Genomic DNA, 18978 nt, shown 5'->3' on the forward strand with positions numbered 1-18978 from the left:
TCTCCCCTCATCTCTTGGCAGCCGCTAATCTGCTTTCTGCCTCTGTGGATTTGCCTATTCTTGGTGTTTCATATAAATGGAATCATACAACATGGGGCCTTTCACGTCTAGTTTCTTTCCCTTAGCATAATGTTTTCAAGGTGCATCTACGTTATGGTATGTCTCAGCAATTCATTCCTTTTGATGGCTGAAAAATACTCCATTGTATGGATGTACTATCATTTGTGTATCCATTGATGGACGTTTGGGTTGTTTCTACCTTTTGGCTAAAATGAACAGCACTGCTGTGAACATTTGTGAACAAGTTTCTGTGTGGACGTATTTGTATTTCTTGTGGATGTCTACCTAGGGTTGAAATTCTGGCTCATATGATAATTCTGTGTTTACATTTTTGAGGGACCACCAACCTGTTTTCCAGCAGCTACACCACTTTGCATTCTCACCAGCAGTGTAGAGGGGTTCCAATTTCTCCACATTCTTACCAACATTTATTTTCTGGTCTTTGAATATTGCCATCCTAGTGGGTATGAAGTGGTATTTTATTGTGGTTTTGATTTGCATTTCCCTAATAATTAATGATGTTGAGCATCTTTTCTTGTGCTTGTTGGCCATTGGTATATTTTTGGAGAAATGTCTACTAAAGTCCTCTGCCCATTGTTTAATTGGGTTCTTGTCTCTTTGTTGTTGAGTTCTAAGTGTTATTTATATGTTCTGGATACTAGACCCTTATCAGATATATGACTTGTAAATATTTTAACCCATTCTGTAGGTTATCTTTTCCTTTTCTTGATAATGCCCTTTTGTGCACAAAATTTTTTTTTTTTTTTTTTTTTTTAAGATTTTATTTTTTCCTTTTTTTCCCCAAAGCCCCCCGGTACATAGTTGTATATTTTAGTTGTGGATCCTTCTAGTTGTGGCATGTGGGATGCTGCCTCAGCGTGGTTTGATGAGCAGTGCCATGTCCGCGCCCAGGATTCGAACCAACGAAACACTGGCCGCCTGCAGCGGAGCGCGCGAACTTAACCACTCGGCCACGGGGCCAGCCCCCATGTGCACAAAATTTTTTAATATTTATGAAGTCCACTTTAGCTTTCTTGTTGCTTATGCTTCTGGTGTCATATCTAAGAATCCATTGCTGACTCCAAGGTCATTGAGTTTTACCCCTTTGCTTTCTCATAATAGCTTAGTTTGAGCTCTTATATTTAGGTTGTTGATCCATTTTGAATTAATTTTTGTATATGGAGTGAGGTAGGAGTCCAGCTTTTTTCTCTTCCATGTGCTTTTCCAGTTGTCTGGTCTTTCTTTCCCCATTGAATGACTTTGGCACCCTTGTCAAAAATCAATTGGCCATGGGTGTTTGGGTTTATTTCTGGACTGTCAGTTCTATTCTGTTGTCTATATGTCAGTACCACACTGTGTTGGTTACTGTAGCTTTGTGGTAACAGATCTGAACAATCAGAAGTGGGTGAAAGAGGGGGCGGTGCTAGCTCCCTACTTGTCCTCCCCTGACACCAGGGAGGAGTGACCTTGTTACCACTGGGTGTTGGTGAAAGTCCTGACTCCACCAGGCCTCTGACACCACCTCGGTGGGGAGGGGGAAAGGCACCTCTTTACTGCTGGATTGGGGTGCAAGTCCGGGTGACACACTCTGCTGACACTGGTGGGTGGGGGCTCATTACCTCCAAGTGGGGATAAAAGTCCCAGCTCCCTACTTAGGCTCAGCTTAAACCACTGCACCCAGGGCTTTGGGACACATCATTATACCTGGCACGGGATGAAGTGTAGACCCTTTACTTGGCCTTTGCTCATGTCGGGGACGGGTGCAGCCACAGTTTCTGTGGTGTTTGGCTGGAGGAGAAAAGTTATTGTCTTTAAGTTTTCTGGCTTGCGAGGCAGTCCCTTTCCTGGACCTTTGGCTAGAGAGATCAGGCTTTTGTTTGGGCTTTTTCGTCCATGCTCTTGGCATTTTTGGGTTGCCTGCTTCTCCAGCTGCGAGTGTGGGATAATGAGGCAACAAGAAAGCCCCGAGGATTCCCTAGCATGTCCTTCCTGCGGCCCCGAGGTCCGCGGCCAGTCTGTTCTCTCTCCACCTGTCGAGCTGCTTGTGTTTGTGTCGCTGTGACATCCAGGCTTTGGGTTGTGGCTTTGGGTTGCACTTAGTGGGAGGAGTGCTTTCTCTGAGCAGAAGCAGAAGCGGCAGCAGTGTATTTTGATAATTTTTTTCCCACTAAATACCAGAATATGGTGAATTTTCTCATCTGTCTGATGAAGGCTTGCCCATCTGGGTAGGCTTCTGGTAACTTCTTTAATCCTCAGCCTGTAGCTAACATCACGTGTTGATGAGGTGGTGGATGAGTGGTAGACTTATCACTGTGTAGCCCTCTGCTCAGCTCTTTGGCATTGTTGATACTATGGTGACGTTTGTCATTTGTCCATTCAGATGTTTTTGAGAGGCTGTCCTGCTAGGTCTGGTGAGGCCAGGAAGATGCCTTCAAGGGGCTTGTTTTAGTGTCAGGAGTTTTATCTACTGTTTTGGACTGAATGTTTGTGTCCCCCCCCCACCCCGGCAAATTCCTATGGTGAAATCCTCTTCCCCAGTGTGATGATATTGGGAGGTGGGGCTTTTGGGAGGTAATTAGGTCATGAAGGCGGAGCCCTCAGGTGTGGGATTAGCGCATCTGTGAGCAGAGACACAGGCACTTGCCCTTTCCCCGTGTGAAGATAAAACGAGATGTCCGTAGGCCAACCAGAAAGCTGGCTCTCACCAGGTGCCAGATCTGCTGATGCTTTGATCTTGGACCTCTGACCTCCAGAACTGTGAGAAATACATTTCTCTTGTTTAAACCACCCCATCTGTGGTCCTCCGTTACAGCAACCAGAGCTGACTAAGATGTCCACATGATCTCATTTGATCTTCTCCACCTAGAATGTCCGCGTTTATTATCCCTCACAGTCGAGGAAGCACACCCAAGGAGATGAAGAGACTTATCCGGGGTGGTGCAGCTGTGTGTTCTTTACTGGTTAGATTATTCTAGTTCCTCTATGTGGGATGCCGCCACAGCATGGCTTGATGAGCGGTGCGTAGGTCTGTGCCCAGGATCCGAACTGGTGAACCCCAGGCCACCGAAGTGGAGTGCATGAACTTAACCACTATGCTACCAGGCTGGCCCTGGTATTTAGCAATTAAAATATTCTCCCTCTTGATAACGCTCCCTCTTTTCCCAAAGTAAAAATATTCACACCCAGACACATAAACACACACACACACTTTTCTGTATCAGATTATGCAGTATAGTTCTGCTCCTATGGTCTTAGTGTCTTTTCCTTGGAAATATGAATTAGATTCATCATGGATAGGGCCAAGTCAATAGATGTTTCCTTATGTGCATTTGAGATTTTTTTAATATCGCAGAAGCCTTAACTGTGTGCTATGTGATGATAGCACTTTCTCCTGAGCGGGGCAAAACGTAAGTTTATAAGAAAGTATCTTGAAATAGGAAGACTGCAGCATGAATTGAAATTTTTTGAAATAGTTACTAACATTACACAAAGCTTCCCTCAGTTGTGCAGCAGCTGCAGGACACCAGGACAGGGGCGAGGCTTCTCTTCAACCAGGGGACAGTGCCTGGCGTTTGCAAGTGCCTTCCTCTTCTCATGGCATTAAATGCCTTGGCTGTGTCAGTATAGATCGTACACATGGGATCCCGTTTAATCCCTAAGTTATGGCCTCAGCCCAGTGTTTACAGCTGTTCTCGTGAACTTATTTTGAATTTTGGATGTTTGAAAACCAGGATTGGGAGAACCCACTGGATCCTTAAGCGCTTGAACATTTACTGTGCGTTCGGTGCTGAAGATGGAAGAAAGAGTTTATCCCAGATGGCTTCAGTGGTGGATTCTGTCAGACATGCAAGGGAGAAATAATACTGATTGTACATAAACTCTTCCAGAAAATTGAAGAAGAACAGTACTTCCCAGCTCATTTTATGAGGCTGTCATTACCCTGATAGCAAAGCCAGACACGGATATTACAAGACAAACAACACAGACCAATATTCCTCATGAACATAGATGAAAAATTCTAAGCAACAGTTTAGCAAATTGAATCCAACAATACATGAAAAGGATAATGTACCGTGACCATTTTGGAATAAAATCAAAAGGAAAAACCATATGATTATCTCAGTAGACTCAAAAAGCATTTGACAAGATTCAATTTCTATTCCTGATAAAACTTTAAGCAAACTAGGAAAAGACGAGAGCTTCCTTATCTGATAAAGGATATCGATGAAAAACCATGGCTAACATCACACTTAATGGTGAAAGACTGATTCCCTAAGATCAGGAACGCGACGAGATGTCTGCTCTCCCTGCTTCTGTTCAGCATTGTCCTGGGGGTTCTGAATAGCGCAGTTAAAAAAAAGACGGAAGAGGGATGCAATATGGAAAGGAAGAAGGAAAGCAATCCTAATTTGCAAGTGGCGTGATTATGTTAAAACTGATGGAATCCACAAGAATCCTATTAGGACTAATAGACAGTTTAGCAAGGTTGCAGGATACGAGATCAGTATACAAAAATCACTTGTATTTGGGGGCTGGCCCCGTGGCCGAGTGGTTACGTTCGCGCACTCCGCTGCAGGCGGCCCAGTGTTTCGTCGGTTCGAATCCTGGGCGCGGACATGGCACTGCTCGTCAGACCACGCTGAGGCAGCGTCCCACATGCCACAACTAAAGGAACCCACAACGAAGAATACACAACTATGTACCGGGGGGCTTTGGGGAGAAAAAGGAAAAAATAAAATCTTTAAAAAAAAAAAAAAAATCACTTGTATTTGTATTCTAGCAATGAGCAATTGGAAACTGAAAAATAAAACCAAATAGTGTCAAATTAGGTGAAAACTTAGGGATAAATCTAAGATGTTCAAGACTTTTACTCTGAAAAATATAAAACACTGCTGAGAAAAATTGAAGAAGACCCAAATGAATGAAGAAAGGTACTGTGTTCAGGTCAAAAGACTCAATATTGTTAAGGTACCAGTTCTTCCCAAATTGGTCTGTAGAATTGCCACCGTCCCAATCAAAGTGCGAGCAGGCTTTTGTGCAGAAATTGACAAGCTGATTCTCAAATTCATATTGAAATGTAGAGAACCTACAATAGCCAAAATAACTTTGACAAACAATGAAGTGGGCGATCTAACACTACGCGAGTTCAAGGCTTATTATAAAGCTAAAGCCCTCTTGATGATGTGGTATTGGGATAAAGATAGAAAAACAGATCCGTGGAACAGAATAGAGTCAAAAAGTAGACCCACATATATCTGGAATACTGATTTCCAACAAAGGTGTAAAGGCAATTCAGTGGAGAAAGGATAGGCTTTTCAACACATGGTTTTGGAGTAATTGGATGTTCATGTACAAATAATAATGAATTTTGAGTCCTATCTCATATCATATGTGAGAATCAACTAAAAATGAATCATATACCTAAATGTAAAACCTCAAATTATAAAATTTCAAAGGAAAAACAGTTGAAAATCTTTGTGACCTTGGTATAGGCAAAGATTTCTTAAGTATGACACCAGAAGCACAATTCATAAGGAAAAAATGTGAAGTTGGACTTCATCAAAATTAAAAAGTGCTCTTCAGAAGACACTATTAAGAGAATGACAGAAGGCACATATTAGGGGAAAATATTTGTAAAGCATATATCTGATAAAGGACTTATAGAATATGTAAAAAGAGTTCTCGAAACTTGTGATCTAACAACCCGTAAAAAATTGACAAAAGATAAACAGACTCTTTACCAAAGAATATATATAGGTGGCAAATAAGCACATGAAAAAATGTTCAACACCGTTTGTCATGAGGGAAAGTCAAGTTGAAACCACACTGAAGTATCATTACACACTTTTAGAATTGATAACACTGAAATGACTGACCATACCAAATTTTGGTGAAAACGTGGAGAAACTAGAACTCTCATGCAAATGTAAAAAAGGTGTAACCACTTTGAGAAACAGTTCTGTGATTTTTTTAAGGAGTTAAATGTATGCCTACCATGTGACCTAGCCATTCTACTCCTAGGTATTTACCCAGAGAAAAGAAACGTGTTCGTACAGAGATCTGTACGTAAATATTCATGGCCAGTTTTGTAATAGCGTAAAACTGGAAACAACCCAAAAGTTCATCAACAAGTAAATGGATAAACTGTGATAGACCCATGAAATGGAATAGTACTCAGCAATGTAAAGGGATGACCTGTTTTTTGATGTACGGTATAATGTGGATGAAACTCCAAAAAGAAGTCAGGCCAAAAGAGACTACATATTCTGATTCCACTTATGAAATTCTAGAGAAGGGAAACTATAGTGACAGAAAGCAGATCAGTGGTTGCCCCATGCTGGAAGGAGAAATTACAAAGGGGCACAAGGAAACATTGGCAGTGATAGATATTTTCATTGTCTTGGTTGTGCCAGTGGTTATACAGGTGTATACATACATCGGAGCTTATGAACTCGTACAGGTTACCTGTGTACGGTTTATTCTGTCTCTGTTACACCACTGTGTAACTATCTCAATAAAGCTATTAGAAAATTGATGCTTAATGTTTCGGGAGTATTTACTGCACTTTGTCTCCTGTGGCTTGTTCTCACTTTGAAGTAGGTAAGTGGGTAGCATGAGCAGTTACATGTGAGGAAACAGGCTTAGAGGAGGTTAACTAGCTTACTCCTGCCCACCCTGCTGACTAGTGCAGACCAGGGCCACTGTCGCTGCCAGAGGGACGGGAGGTCTCCATGCGTTGTCCTGGATTCTAAGACTGAGGTTATCTCCTTCTCTTTTTCCACTATTCCTTTGGGAAGCCACGTTTTATTTGTGTTCTCCTAATGTTTCTCCTATAGCTGTTAACAGGAAACAGGTGCTGCGCGGTGTGTGAACTGTCTCATGCTCTCCCTCAGGGCACAGTCGTTCGCTGAGCGCCTGCGGCTGGGAATTGCGGTGATTCACGGAGAGGCGCAGGACGCCGAGTCTGACTTGGTGGATGGCCGGCATTCCCCGCCCATGGTCAGGAACGTGGCTGCCATCCACCCCAGCCTGGAGATCCCCAGTAAGTGTGCTGGCCCCCCTTTGTCGTTTCATCTTTGATTTTAAGGCTGGGTTAATTTTTTTTTCAAATGTGAATTACCTCTTCTCTCTGTTTTTAAGTTGGCAAACTGATTAATACCTTCCCTGGCCTGGCTGCAACATGCCCTTCTGGTGGCCCTGTGGATCGCAGAGCTCTTAGACACAGTCTGTCTGATCATAGCAAGACCTGTGAAAATGTGCAGACTGTTCAGCCTGTGGCACCTCAGGGAGCTGCATTCATTCCCTCAATAGTATAGCCTATAGTTTAACAGACGCAAAAAAGCTTTTTATGCACAAGATTATTCACTGTAGTGTTATTTTTAATGCAAAATATTGGAAAGGTCTAAATGGTTTACCAGAGGGTAGAGCTTGATAAATTATGCTGCATCAGTCCAACTAATTATTCAGCCCTTTGAAACAATTAAGACTATTTGGAAACGAGAAAATCTGTGAATGTATCTGAATAGGCGGAATACGAGAGTGTAGACCTTTGTGCAAGGACCGGGAGGAAATAGGAAGGATGAAAATAGTCGTGATGAGGTGGCAAGAGTTATGTGTGCATTGATTTTTGTTTTTAGAAACTTCCCTTGTCCTTTAGTAACATCTTTTCAGTAAAACAAATACCACCTTTGAGTCTGTTGGAGAGGAAAAACTTTTCCTCTACCCTCTTTAGGTTCCTTGCTTGGGGGCCTGCAAATGAAAGTGACGAAAGACAGATTAGCAAGAGAAAGACAGATTTTAGGAGTTTCGAATTTGGGGCTTCTGTACCGTCTTACTAGGAGAAGGGCCTGGGGAGAAGGGAACTTAGAGAAAACAGAAGACGTCTTACTGGAGGAAGGGGGGAAGAGGGAAAGGGCGCTTGTGGGAAAACAAATGACTTAGGAAAGATAAACGGGGCCCCTAGGAGAATGGGGGGGAGATGTGACAGTTTTGTGACAATGTCTGTTTAGAGGCAGTGCTGACTTCTAGTCTGGATGAGGAGAGCCCATCTTCCCTGGTGCTTCCTAGGGTGGGATTTATGGCGATGGAATTCTTCTCGGAGGCTCTGCTTTTAGGCAAATAAAGGATTTCAGGAACTCAGCTCCCTTTGGCTCAAAATGATTTTTATGCCACTGTGGCGTATTCTGGACCCTTTCAGGCTCTGGCTTCGCCTAGGAGTTGGCTCCTTTATGGACAGAGGAAAGCTCAGGGGAGTGGGAGGTGGCCGTGACAGAGCTGAGATTGTCGCTGGGCCTGTGGGTCTCACTGGGCTGAGGTGGGGATGGCAGGCATCCAGGCAGGGGAGGCGGGCTGCCGGGATGGCCTGGAGGGCGGGAGGGCAGGCTCTGGAGGCAAGGGCTGGCGTTTGTGTCTGGCGGCGGGAACACCACCACCCTGACTTCCAGAAGGTCCTTGGAGGGACGAGATAGGGATAAGGAAGCAATATTCTGCTGGAATATTAACTGGGGGGATCTTGAATGCTACTTAATAAGCTTGCCTTAATAAGCTTGTCAAATGCTCTCGAGCTGGGGGCAGTTAGGGAGGGGCGGGTGTCATCAGAAGTCCAGGCCTCGGTCAGCGTTGGGACAGACTGCAGGGAAGAGAGGCGAGAAACAAGGCCAGATGTGGCAGGCTGGTGAAGCTGAGCAAGTGCACAGTGTGGGGGCTTTCATCTTGGGCTGCGAGGCCCAACCAAGTGGCCGCAGTGGCGTGTGGCTCCTGCCCACTGGAATGAGGTGACAGGAGTTGAGGCATGCAGGCAGTGTGAAGGACAGGCAGTCTTGATGTGAAAACCGTAATGTGGAAGATCTCGTTGATCAATTGTTTATTGATTACATGTTAAAATGACGTTTTGATAGATTGGATTAAACAAACTATATAATTAAAATTAAGTTCACCTGTTTGTGCTTTTGTACCATGGCTACTAGAAAATCAGAAGTTAGCATGTGACTTACATTCGTGACTCAGTGTACACCACTGCTCTTGCGGGTGGCGGTGGGCTTGTGCAGCTCAAAAGCCCGTGGTCTCCCCATGCCCTTCTTGGCGCTGCCCGGTGATGGGGGTTTAAAGAGGCGAGGGAGCCGGGCAGGAGCCGGGGACACTTTAGCGTCCGCTCAGCTGCGAGCCTGTGCCGGTGCGGACCTTTCCCTGCCTGTGCGCCAGGCTGCTGGGCGCTCACCGTCTGGCAGCCCTGCCCTTCCAGCCTGTGCCGCGCCCTGAGGGCCTTCTGGCGGGGCCTCTGGCAGCCTCGGGGTTGAGCTGGTTCCCTGAGTGCGGAGGAGACGCGTCCCCACTCAGAGGTTTGCAGGCACGTGGGCTGTGCTCGCTCGGGACCGCGCAGCCAGCTGGAGGTGCACCGGCGCCTTCCTAACTTGGGCGCGTCCCGGTGGCCCCGCAGCCTCGCGGCCTGCGGCGCGGAGGAGCCGCCTTCCCGTGGACGCGGAGGGGCTGCGCGGCTGCCCAGCGCTCGCCCGCCTTCCCTTCTCGGCCTCAGGTTCATCCTGTGTCACTCACGGTTTCACTTTTAATTAGAATGTTTCTGTGTTTATATTTTCACTCAAGTGGTGTTTACTAGAGGACTTTTGGGGGAGTATACCAGAATTTTAGTTTCACAGATCCTGAATATTAAACATTTTTGCACATTTGATGGTTTGACAACCTATGTATAATGCTTAATAGCAAATAGATATATGAAGGGAAAAGAAAGCATTCATCCTATTGCATCTCAAATATGTATTTTGAGGTTTTGGTTATATCAAAAAGATTTTGATATTTAGCATTAGACTTAAAAAATTATTTTTAATTTGTATCTTCTGGTTTCCTATAGATGAAAAATACGCCACCTAAAAAAGAAAATAATAAAAATACTTTTTCAGAATATAAACATATTGTACAATTATTTAGAACATTATGATGTGTAAAATTTAGAAGAAAATAAGAATCAGTGCTTAATTCCACTGTTGAGAGCCATACACACCACTTTTGTCAGTGGGCTTCCTTTCATTGTCGTTTCTGATTTTCATAGAGCTGTGATCCACGCTGATTATGTAATTGTGCATATTGCTGTCTTGGCCCAGCCTTATAATATATCTTTTCCCAAGTCATTAAAAACTTGTAAATAGCATTTTGCATGGCCGTATAGCATCCCATCTTAATGGATGTGGCGTAGACCACCCAGCTGGGGTCTAACCGGGTGTTTATGTTTTCTCCTGCTCTTTGCCAATATAATGTTGCAGTGCACATATGTGGGTAAAAAACTCTTTCCATACTTTGGCTTATTTCGTTATAAGTTTTTGAAAGTGAGATTAGTGGGTCAAAAGATATGACTATTTATATGGCTCTTTGTCAAATTGATTTCCTAAAGGGCTATGCCATCATACTCTCATTGGCGTGGGGGTTAAGTGCCTGGGAAAAGGAGTGTTGCAAATGTAAAAAATTTCTTCAGTTCTGGCATTGTCTTGTTTTGTTTGGTTTTACTTTTCTGTTCCCTCCCCCACACCAACCTAGGTTCCCATTTGGCATTTGATTGTCATCCGTCTTTAGTCTCTTTTAATCTGAAGCAGTGGTTCTCAACTAGGTGTGGGGGGGGGAGGGGTTGTCCCTTGGAGGACCTTTGGAAATGTCTGGAGACTTTTTTCGATTGTTCCTGTTGAGGGGCACTGCTGGCCTCTAGTGAGTAGAGGCCAAGGATGCTGCTAAACATCCTGCAGCACACAGCACAGCCCCAAGCAAGGGATGCTCTCCCCAGATGGCACTATGCCAAGCTTGAGAATCCCTCATCTAGAGCACTTCTTCTGTTTTTTTCCTTTGTGTGACATTGACCTTTTTAAATAATTTGAAGTGACAGTTGTGTAACATAGGATTAACCATTTTGAAGTCACAGTTCACTGGCATTTAGTACACTCACCATGTTACACAACGACCATTTCTTTCTAGTTTCACACTTTTCATCTCAGAAGAACGCCCCTACCCGTTAAGCAGTCACTCCCCATCCCTTCCCCCAGCCCCTGGCACCACTAATTTGCTTTATGTCCCTTTGAATTTGCTTGTGCTGGACAATTCGTATAGATGGAATCATACAATACGTGATCTTTTGTGTCTGGTTTCTTTCACTTAGCATAATGTCTTTGAAGTTCATCCAAGTTGTTGCAAGTACTAGTACTTCTTTCATTCTTTTTTTGTGTTTTTTTTTTTGAGGAAGATTAGCCCTGAGCTAACATCTACTGCCAATTCTCCTCTTTTTGCTGAGGAAGACTGGCCCTGAGCTAACATCTGTGCCCATCTTCCTCCACTTTATATGTGGGACGCCTGTCACAGCGTGGCTTGATAAGCAGCATGTGGGTCTGGGCCCAGAATCTGAACCAGTGAACCCCGGGCCGCCAAAGCAGAGTGCACGAACTTAACTGCTGTGCCACCGAGCCGGCCCCAGTACTTAATTCTTTTTGATGGCTGAATGATACTCTGCTGTATGTATATGCCATAATTTGTTTATCCATTCATCCGTTGAGGGACACTTGAGTTATTTCTTCCTTTTGGCTATAATGCTCTGCGTTCGTGTAGAAGTTTCTTGGGGGCATATGATTTCGTTTCTCCAGGGTCTGTACCTAGGATTAGAATTGCTGAATCATATGGTAATTTTAACTTTTTGAGGAACCACCAGACTGTTTTCCACAGCGCCGTTTTACATTTCTACTAGTAATGTACGAAGGTTCCAATTTTTCCACACCCTTAGCATTTATTCTCTCACTTTTTGGTTGTAGTTGTCCTAGTTGGGTATCAAGGAGTAGTTCGTTGTAGTTTTGATTGCGTTTCCCTGATGGCTGATGATGTTGAGCATCTTTTCACGTGTGTGTTGTCCATTTGTATGTCTTCTTTGGAGAAACGTCTATTCAAATTCTTTGTTCATTTTTAAATTAGGTTGTTTGTCGTTTTATTGTTGAGTTGTAAAAGTTGTTTATATATTATGAACACTAGACTCTCATCAGATGTATAGTATGCAGATATTTTCTCCCATTCTGTAGGTTTTCTTTTCACTTCCTTGGTAGTGTCCTTGGATGCACAAAAGTTTTAATTTTGATGAAGTCCAATTTATCTGTTTTTTTGTTTGTTGCTTGTCTTTTGGTGTCATGTCTAAGAAGGCTTTGCCAAATCCAAGGTCATGAAAATTTACCTCCTGTGTTTTCTGCTTAAGACTTTTATAGTTTTAGCTCTTATTTTTAGATCTTTGGTTAATTTTGAGTTAATTTTTGTATATGGTTTGAGGTAGGAGTCCGACTTCATTCTTTTGCCTATGGATATCAGTTTTCCCAGCACGATTTGTTAAAAAGACTTTAATGGAATAACTGCTCATTCTTGTAAAAAATCAATTATAAGTGTCCATCGATGGAAGAGTAAATAAAGAAAATGTATAAAACAAAACAATTTTATACACATATACAATGGAATGTTATTCAGCTATAAAAAAGAAGGAAATCCTGCCTTTTATGACAACATGGATGGACCTTGAGGGCATTATGCTAAGTGAGATAAGTCAGAGAAAGACAAGCACTTATGATCTCACTTACATGTAGAATCTTAAAAGAAAAAGAAAAAGCCAAACTCATAGAAACAGAGAATGGAATGGTGGTTGCCAGGGGCTGGGGAGGTGGAGAAATGGGGAGATGTTGGTCAAAGGGATGAACTTTGAGTTAGAGGAAGAGTGGCCTTGGGGATCTAATGCACAGCATGGTGACTGTAATTAACAGTGCTGTGTTACGTACTGGAGAGTTGCTAAGAGAGGAGATCTTAAATGTTCTCGCCACACAAGAAAACTCTAATCCTGTGAGGTGATGGGTGTTCCACCTCATGCACAGCATGGTGACTGTAATTAACAGCGCTGGATTACGTACTGGAGAGTTGCTAAGAGAGGAGATCTTAAATGTTCTCGCCACACAAGAAGACTCTAATCCTGTGAGGTGATGGGTGTTCCACCTCATCTTACTGTGGTAATCATTTTGCAGTATATACGTGTGTCAAGTCATCACATTGTACATCTTAGACTTACACAATGTTGTCTGTCAGTTCTATCTCAATAAAGCTAAGGGAAAAAATCAATTGACCATAAATGTTTGGGTTTATTTCTGGAATCTCAGTTCTAATCCATTGATCTGTATCTCTGTCTTTATGCCAATCCCACACTGTTTTGATTAGTATAGCTTTGTGATAAGTTTAGAAATAGGGAAATGTGAGCCTTTCCAACTTTCTTCTCTTTCAAGATTGTTTTGGCTATTTGGGCTCCCTTGTATTTCCATATGAATTTTAGGATCAGTTCATTTCTGCAAAAAAAGCAGTTGGGATTCTGATGGAGATTGCATTGAATCTGGAGATCCCTTTGGGTAGAAGTCTTCCAATCCATGAACATGGGATGTCTTTCCGTTTATTTATGTTTTCTTTAGTTTCTTTTAGCAGTGTTGTAGTTTTTGGTGTACAAGTCTTTCACCTTCTTCGTTAAATTTACTCCTAGGTATTTTATTCATTTTGATGCTTTCATAAATGGAGTTGTTTTCTTAATTTCTTCTTCAGATTGTTCATTACTGATGTGTAGAAGCACAGCTGATTTTCGTGTGTTGATCTTGTAGCTTTGGTGAATTTGTACGTTAACTTTAGTAGTTTCTTTGTGGATTCTTTAGTATTTTCCATATGTAGGATCATGTCATTTGCTAATAGAGATAGTTTTACTTATTCCTATCCATTCTGGATGTGTTTTCTTTCTTTTTTGGGCCTACTTGTCCTGGCTAGCACATCCAGTACAATATTGAATAGCAGTGGTGAAAACGAGCATCCTTGTCTGCTTCCTGATCTTAGGGGAAGTTTTCAGTCTTTTGTTAAGTATGATGTTAGCTGTGGGTTTTTCCTAGTTGCCCTTTATTAGGTTGAGGAAGTTCCCTTCTCTTCCTGGTTTCTTGGGTCTTTATCATGAGATGTTAACTTTTTTTTTTTTTGGTGATGAAGATTGTCCCTGAGCTAACATCTGTGCCACTCATCCTCTATTTGGTATGTGGGTCACCTCCATAGCATGGCTTGAGCATGGCTTGATGAGCGGTGTGTAGGGACCTGAACCTGCGAACCCCAGGCTGCCAAAGCAGAGTGTGCAAATGTAACCACTGTGCCACCGGGCTGGCCCCATGAGAGGTTAGCTTTTTAATGGCTTTGGTTTACTTTTTAATATAGAAACTTGTGTGTGTGTGTTTTATTCGACCAGTGCTGATTCCTAAAGAAAAGCCCCCAATCACGGTTGTTGGCGATGTGGGAGGAAGGATCGCCATCATTGTGGTATGTAGATCTCTTTTATTATTATCAGCTGTATTTACCATGTTATTCTGTTGACTTATTTGTTAATTATGTGGGGATAGTGGTATGGCCAGGTAAGTCTCATTTAAGTTGGTGCCTTCTGCTAAATCTTTACTTTGGTCCAAAAATTGAAAATTGTTATTGTTAGTTTAATAAATTGCTAACTACTCAGTTAACTAAATATTGTGTAACTCTTTGTCATAACATGGGAACTTGTTTGTGATCAAAGTAGGATACTTTGAAAGTTGATCGTAACTGTTTAAAACACACATCCTCTCACACTTCACAAAACCACTGCACAGAAGGAGTACATTTAGTACCTGGATAGTTTACAGAAGAGTAAAGTGAACATGTGGGTACTCACTACTCAAGTTGGAAACAGAACATTGTCAAGTCCCCTTGAAGCTGCCTCTGGGCTTCTCCCTGGTCTCTCTCTCCTCTTCCCCTCAGAGGTTGTCGCTAGCCTGAACGTCATCCTTCATGCGCTTGCTCGTCTTCACAGTCTGCTGTGAGTGAGTGTGTCCCTAAACACTGTGTTGTTTGTTTTACATGTTTTTGATGTTTATGTAATGAAGTCTTTGTGTACTTTCTGACTTTTTGTTCAACACTGTTTTCAGGTTTCTCCGTGTGGTAACGTGCAGTTGTGCGTTATTCTTTTTCACTGCTGTATGATGTTCCATGTTTAACTATTACACAGCTTATATATATCTGTTCTCCAGGCATTGATCATACAGAGTTTTTTCATTTCCAAATAATACTGCTTGGAACATTCTTGCACCTGTTTTCTGGTACATCCATGCAAGACTTTCTAGGTGCCTGGGAGTGGAGTTGTGGGTCTGAAGGTATGCCTATTTTCAGCTTTACTAGGTGGCGCCAAATTGTTCCCACAGCAGCTGCAGTGGTTTTCTAGCCTCCGTGGTGGGAGCCCCACGAACTCCCCAGTGCTTATAATTTTGCTTGCACCTTTTTTGAGTTGGGAAATTTCTGATGCCACCCTACAGGGTAATAGCTGTCCATTAATTTGTTCCTTAATTAGCAAGTTCTGTAGTGACAAGATGCTAGGTAGCACTTTATTCCCTTTCTACTGCATCTGCATTTAAAGAAAAAACTTTTTATTTTGAAGTGATTATAGATTTGTAGGAAATAGCCAAAAGAAATTAAAAAGTATGAGGAGGTCTTGTGTGCTCTTTACCTTCCTTCCTCCCTGCTTGACTGTAGTGCGGTTACACAATCCGGAATTTCACGTCACTACGATCCACGAGCTGCTTCAAACAGCAGCAGTGTGACGGGTGTGTGTGGGTGTGTGCAGTCTTTCTCATGTGTGGCTTTGTGTCGCCACCACTGCAGTCAAGATACAGAACTAGCGCATCACCACGAAGCTCCCTCGCTGCCCCTTTGTAGCCACACCGCCCAGTCCCTCACTGTGGCAATCACCAATCTGTCCCGTCTCTGTCATCGTGATTTCAAGAAAGTCGTGCAAATGGAAAGTATAGTATGTGGCCTTTGAGATTGGCTTTCCACTTAGCACAGTTCCCTGGAGAGCCCTCTGGCTTGCGCTGTGGCCTCCGCCTCCCCGTTTATTGTGGACACTGCTCCATGTGCTCAGGCGCCGCGGTTTTGTTTGACCTCTCACCTGGTGAAGGACATCTGGGTTGTTCCCAGTTTTCTGCTATTAGAAATAAAATTGCTATATGCCCATTTCTGTATGGGTTTTTGCGTGAACAGAGTTTTGATTTTTCTGGGATAAATAACCAAAAGTGCATTTGTTGGATTGCATGGTAATTGCAAGTTTAGTTTTGTGAGAACCTGTCAAACTGTTTTTCAGAGTGGCCGTACCATTTTACCAGTAGCACTTTTAAAGTAACATGTATATGTTTTTCTTTGATTATAGTAACGTCAGTATCCATTTGAAAAGAGTCGTGTATGTTTATAAAATAAATACATGAATACGTATTTAGCTCTAGACAATGCTCGATGCCCTCATGGGCTTAAAATGACCTTGGTGGGCTGGGTGTGGTAGGAAGGACTCAGTTTCTCACCTCCTGTGTGTCTCCCTTACTGCTCACTTAGAACACCTTACTTCTGACACCAGATGTGGGGGGAAGCTGGCACACCAAGCAATTCTCTGTGACACCAGCTGGTGTCCTACAATTTAAGCCAATTCTGACACTCTACTTGGAGAGAGCGTCATACCCCACAGGTTAAGGGCTCAGTCCCACAAGACCACCCCCACTTCAGGTGCCAATTGCAAGTAGCAGGTCCCCAGGTCCCCACAGCTTCTGTACAATTTGGATACAAGTCAGGGGTTCTCTGACCCCCTCCGCGGGCTCCATCAGTTTGCTAGAGTGGCTCACAGAACTCAGGGAGACCCTTTACTTACTATTACCAGTTTCCTATAAAGGACACAGAGGAACAGGCAGGTGAAGAGACACACAGGAGGAGGTCTGGGAGGGTCCCGAGTGCAGGAGCTTCTGTCCCCATGGAGCTGGGGTGCGCCACCCTCCCGGTGTGGCTGTGTTCGCCCACCTGGAAGCTCTCCAAACCCCCTACTATTGGGGTTTCTGGAGGCTTCCTCACACGGGCACGGTCGACCATTAACTGCATTTCCAGCGCTCTCCCCTCTCTGGAGAAGGGGTGGGGGCTGACAGTTCTCAGCTCATCATGGCTTGGTCTTTCTGGGGACCACCCCCATGCAGGAGCCATCCAGGAGTCGCCCCAGAGTCGCCTCGTTAGAACAAAAGATGCTCCTGGTGCTCTTATCACTTAGGAATTTACAAGGGTTAGGAGCTTGGTGCCAGGAGCGGGGGGCAGAGACCAACATATGTATTTTTGTTTTATCTCACACTGGGAATCTGTGTCCATAGATTAGAAACCATTGGGCTGGGTATTTTGTTAAAAATAATGTTACTGTTTTCCCGTTATGAATATGTATGTAAAAAGCATATTTCCCATATGTCCAGTAGAGAAAATTTGGAAAATAAGGAAAAGTAGCAAGAAAAGAGGAAAGAACCACCCAGAATCAAAAGCATCTTCCACCAGTTTTACTGCGAATTAGAAGAAAGCATTTGGCGAGCCTCTGTGGAGCGCCTGCACGGTGGGGCACGGTTCTGGACAGCAGGGCTAAGGAGACGCAGACCCCAGGGAGCCATGGGGTGGAGAGACAGCTGTGGAAGGCAGTGCCGTGCAGGAGGAGCTCCCTGTGAGAGGCCTGGAGGGAATGCAGAGGGAGCACAGTGACAAGCCCGTGTGACCAGCTGTCTGGACACATTAAAATGGAACAGCAAATTTGTCATAGTAGAATTAGTCCGACCCTTTCTTTTTCCTAGTCATCTAAACCCACCTTTGTGAAGGTGTTCATGTACCTTTTGCTCCATCTGTAATTTGACAGGATGACATTATCGATGATGTTGACAGCTTTCTGGCTGCGGCAGAGACCCTGAAGGAAAGAGGCGCATATAAGATCTTCGTGATGGCGACTCATGGCTTGTTGTCTTCAGATGCTCCCCGACTGATCGAAGAATCTGCCATAGACGAGGTACCGGAGCCAGGCCCAGTGCGGGCTGCCGCTCTGCCGCTCGGGCACCGCCTCATCTGCAGTTACAGAGGATAGGTAGAAGGATGAGCTATTTTGCACTGAACAATGGTTTGCAAACATGGGTTATGTTTGTGTTTCATTCACTATAAGCCTCTGTCTCTATAAGCCCCTGGTAATAGTAGCTTTAGTAACTCTGATAAACGGAGCACACTGTCTACGCCGGCACTGCCCAGTGCTCCATCACAGCCCACGGGGTCCGCGTCAGCGCTTCTTCTAGAGAGATGAGAGATCGGGCATCAGGGAAGTTGAGTGACTTCTTAAGATCAGACAGCTCCTGGGCTCAGTGTTTGGGTTCAGACCTTAGTTTGCTTGACGCCAAAGCCCAGCCTTCTCCCTGGTACAGATGCCCCTGGAATGAAACTGGCAAAGGAAGGCAAACAGGGCAGTTTCCTAAGGTGCGGCTGAGCGAGGCTGTCCAGCGTTATTCACCGTGCTTTTCCAGCCCCAGATGGCGGAGCCCAGCTAGGAGGTTTGACTGTATAAATCACATTTTTATTATCTCTTAAAAAACAGAAGTGCTGTCCTCTGCATATTCCTGGGTATTGAATCTTGAATTAGTCCAACTCCTTTTACTTCTGCGAGTCCTGGGTTTTTACTTTTCAACGGTAGACATCCCTAAGCCGGGCCCTGTGTTTATCAGCTTTGATGGGTTCCAGATGCCTTAGCGCAGACAGAAGGCTGGACCTGCGTGCTCACGTCAGCGCAGCCTCCTCGCTGAGTTGGTCAAAACGTACTGAGAAGCAGGAATGACGTTAAAAGCGTTCAAGGAGGCGAAATCAGCCATACAGAACGCGTATACTAAGTAAAGCCAGAAGACTTCAGGCCCAGCGCGGCTCTCGGGTCTGTCCATGTGGCACTAGGCGGGCTTCTCACGGGTGCTGTGTGGGTGGATCAGCACGAGCGAACCAGAGGAAGGTGGACGGCGCTGCTGGAGCCAGGCCCCCGAGAGCGGAGCG

At 44.1% G+C, this 18978-nt stretch overlaps 1 protein-coding gene and 1 long non-coding RNA gene across 5 annotated transcripts in view; one reads left to right on the forward strand and one right to left on the reverse strand.

Annotated features, from left to right (window-relative positions):
- PRPSAP2 (phosphoribosyl pyrophosphate synthetase associated protein 2) overlaps window positions 1-18978 on the forward strand; it is a 48184-nt gene that overhangs the window by 26113 nt on the left and 3093 nt on the right. For all 4 annotated transcript variants that reach the window (XM_070482268.1, XM_044744880.2, XM_044744881.2 and 1 more), the window contains 3 exons: window positions 6954-7102; window positions 14339-14409; window positions 17816-17962. In XM_070482268.1, the coding sequence (XP_070338369.1) occupies window positions 6954-7102; window positions 14339-14409; window positions 17816-17962 (367 nt within the window). The remainder of the gene's footprint in view (window positions 1-6953; window positions 7103-14338; window positions 14410-17815; window positions 17963-18978) is intronic.
- Window positions 9812-18978, reverse strand: part of LOC139040003 (uncharacterized) — a 29931-nt gene continuing 20764 nt past the window's right edge. Inside the window, exons 2-3 of the long non-coding RNA XR_011493541.1 lie at window positions 17768-18018; window positions 9812-9941 (exon numbers count right to left, since the gene is read on the reverse strand). This is a non-coding gene — a long non-coding RNA (uncharacterized lncRNA). The remainder of the gene's footprint in view (window positions 9942-17767; window positions 18019-18978) is intronic.

The sequence above is a fragment of the Equus asinus genome, chromosome 13 (assembly GCF_041296235.1).
Source record: "Equus asinus isolate D_3611 breed Donkey chromosome 13, EquAss-T2T_v2, whole genome shotgun sequence".
Lineage (NCBI taxonomy): Eukaryota > Metazoa > Chordata > Mammalia > Perissodactyla > Equidae > Equus > Equus asinus.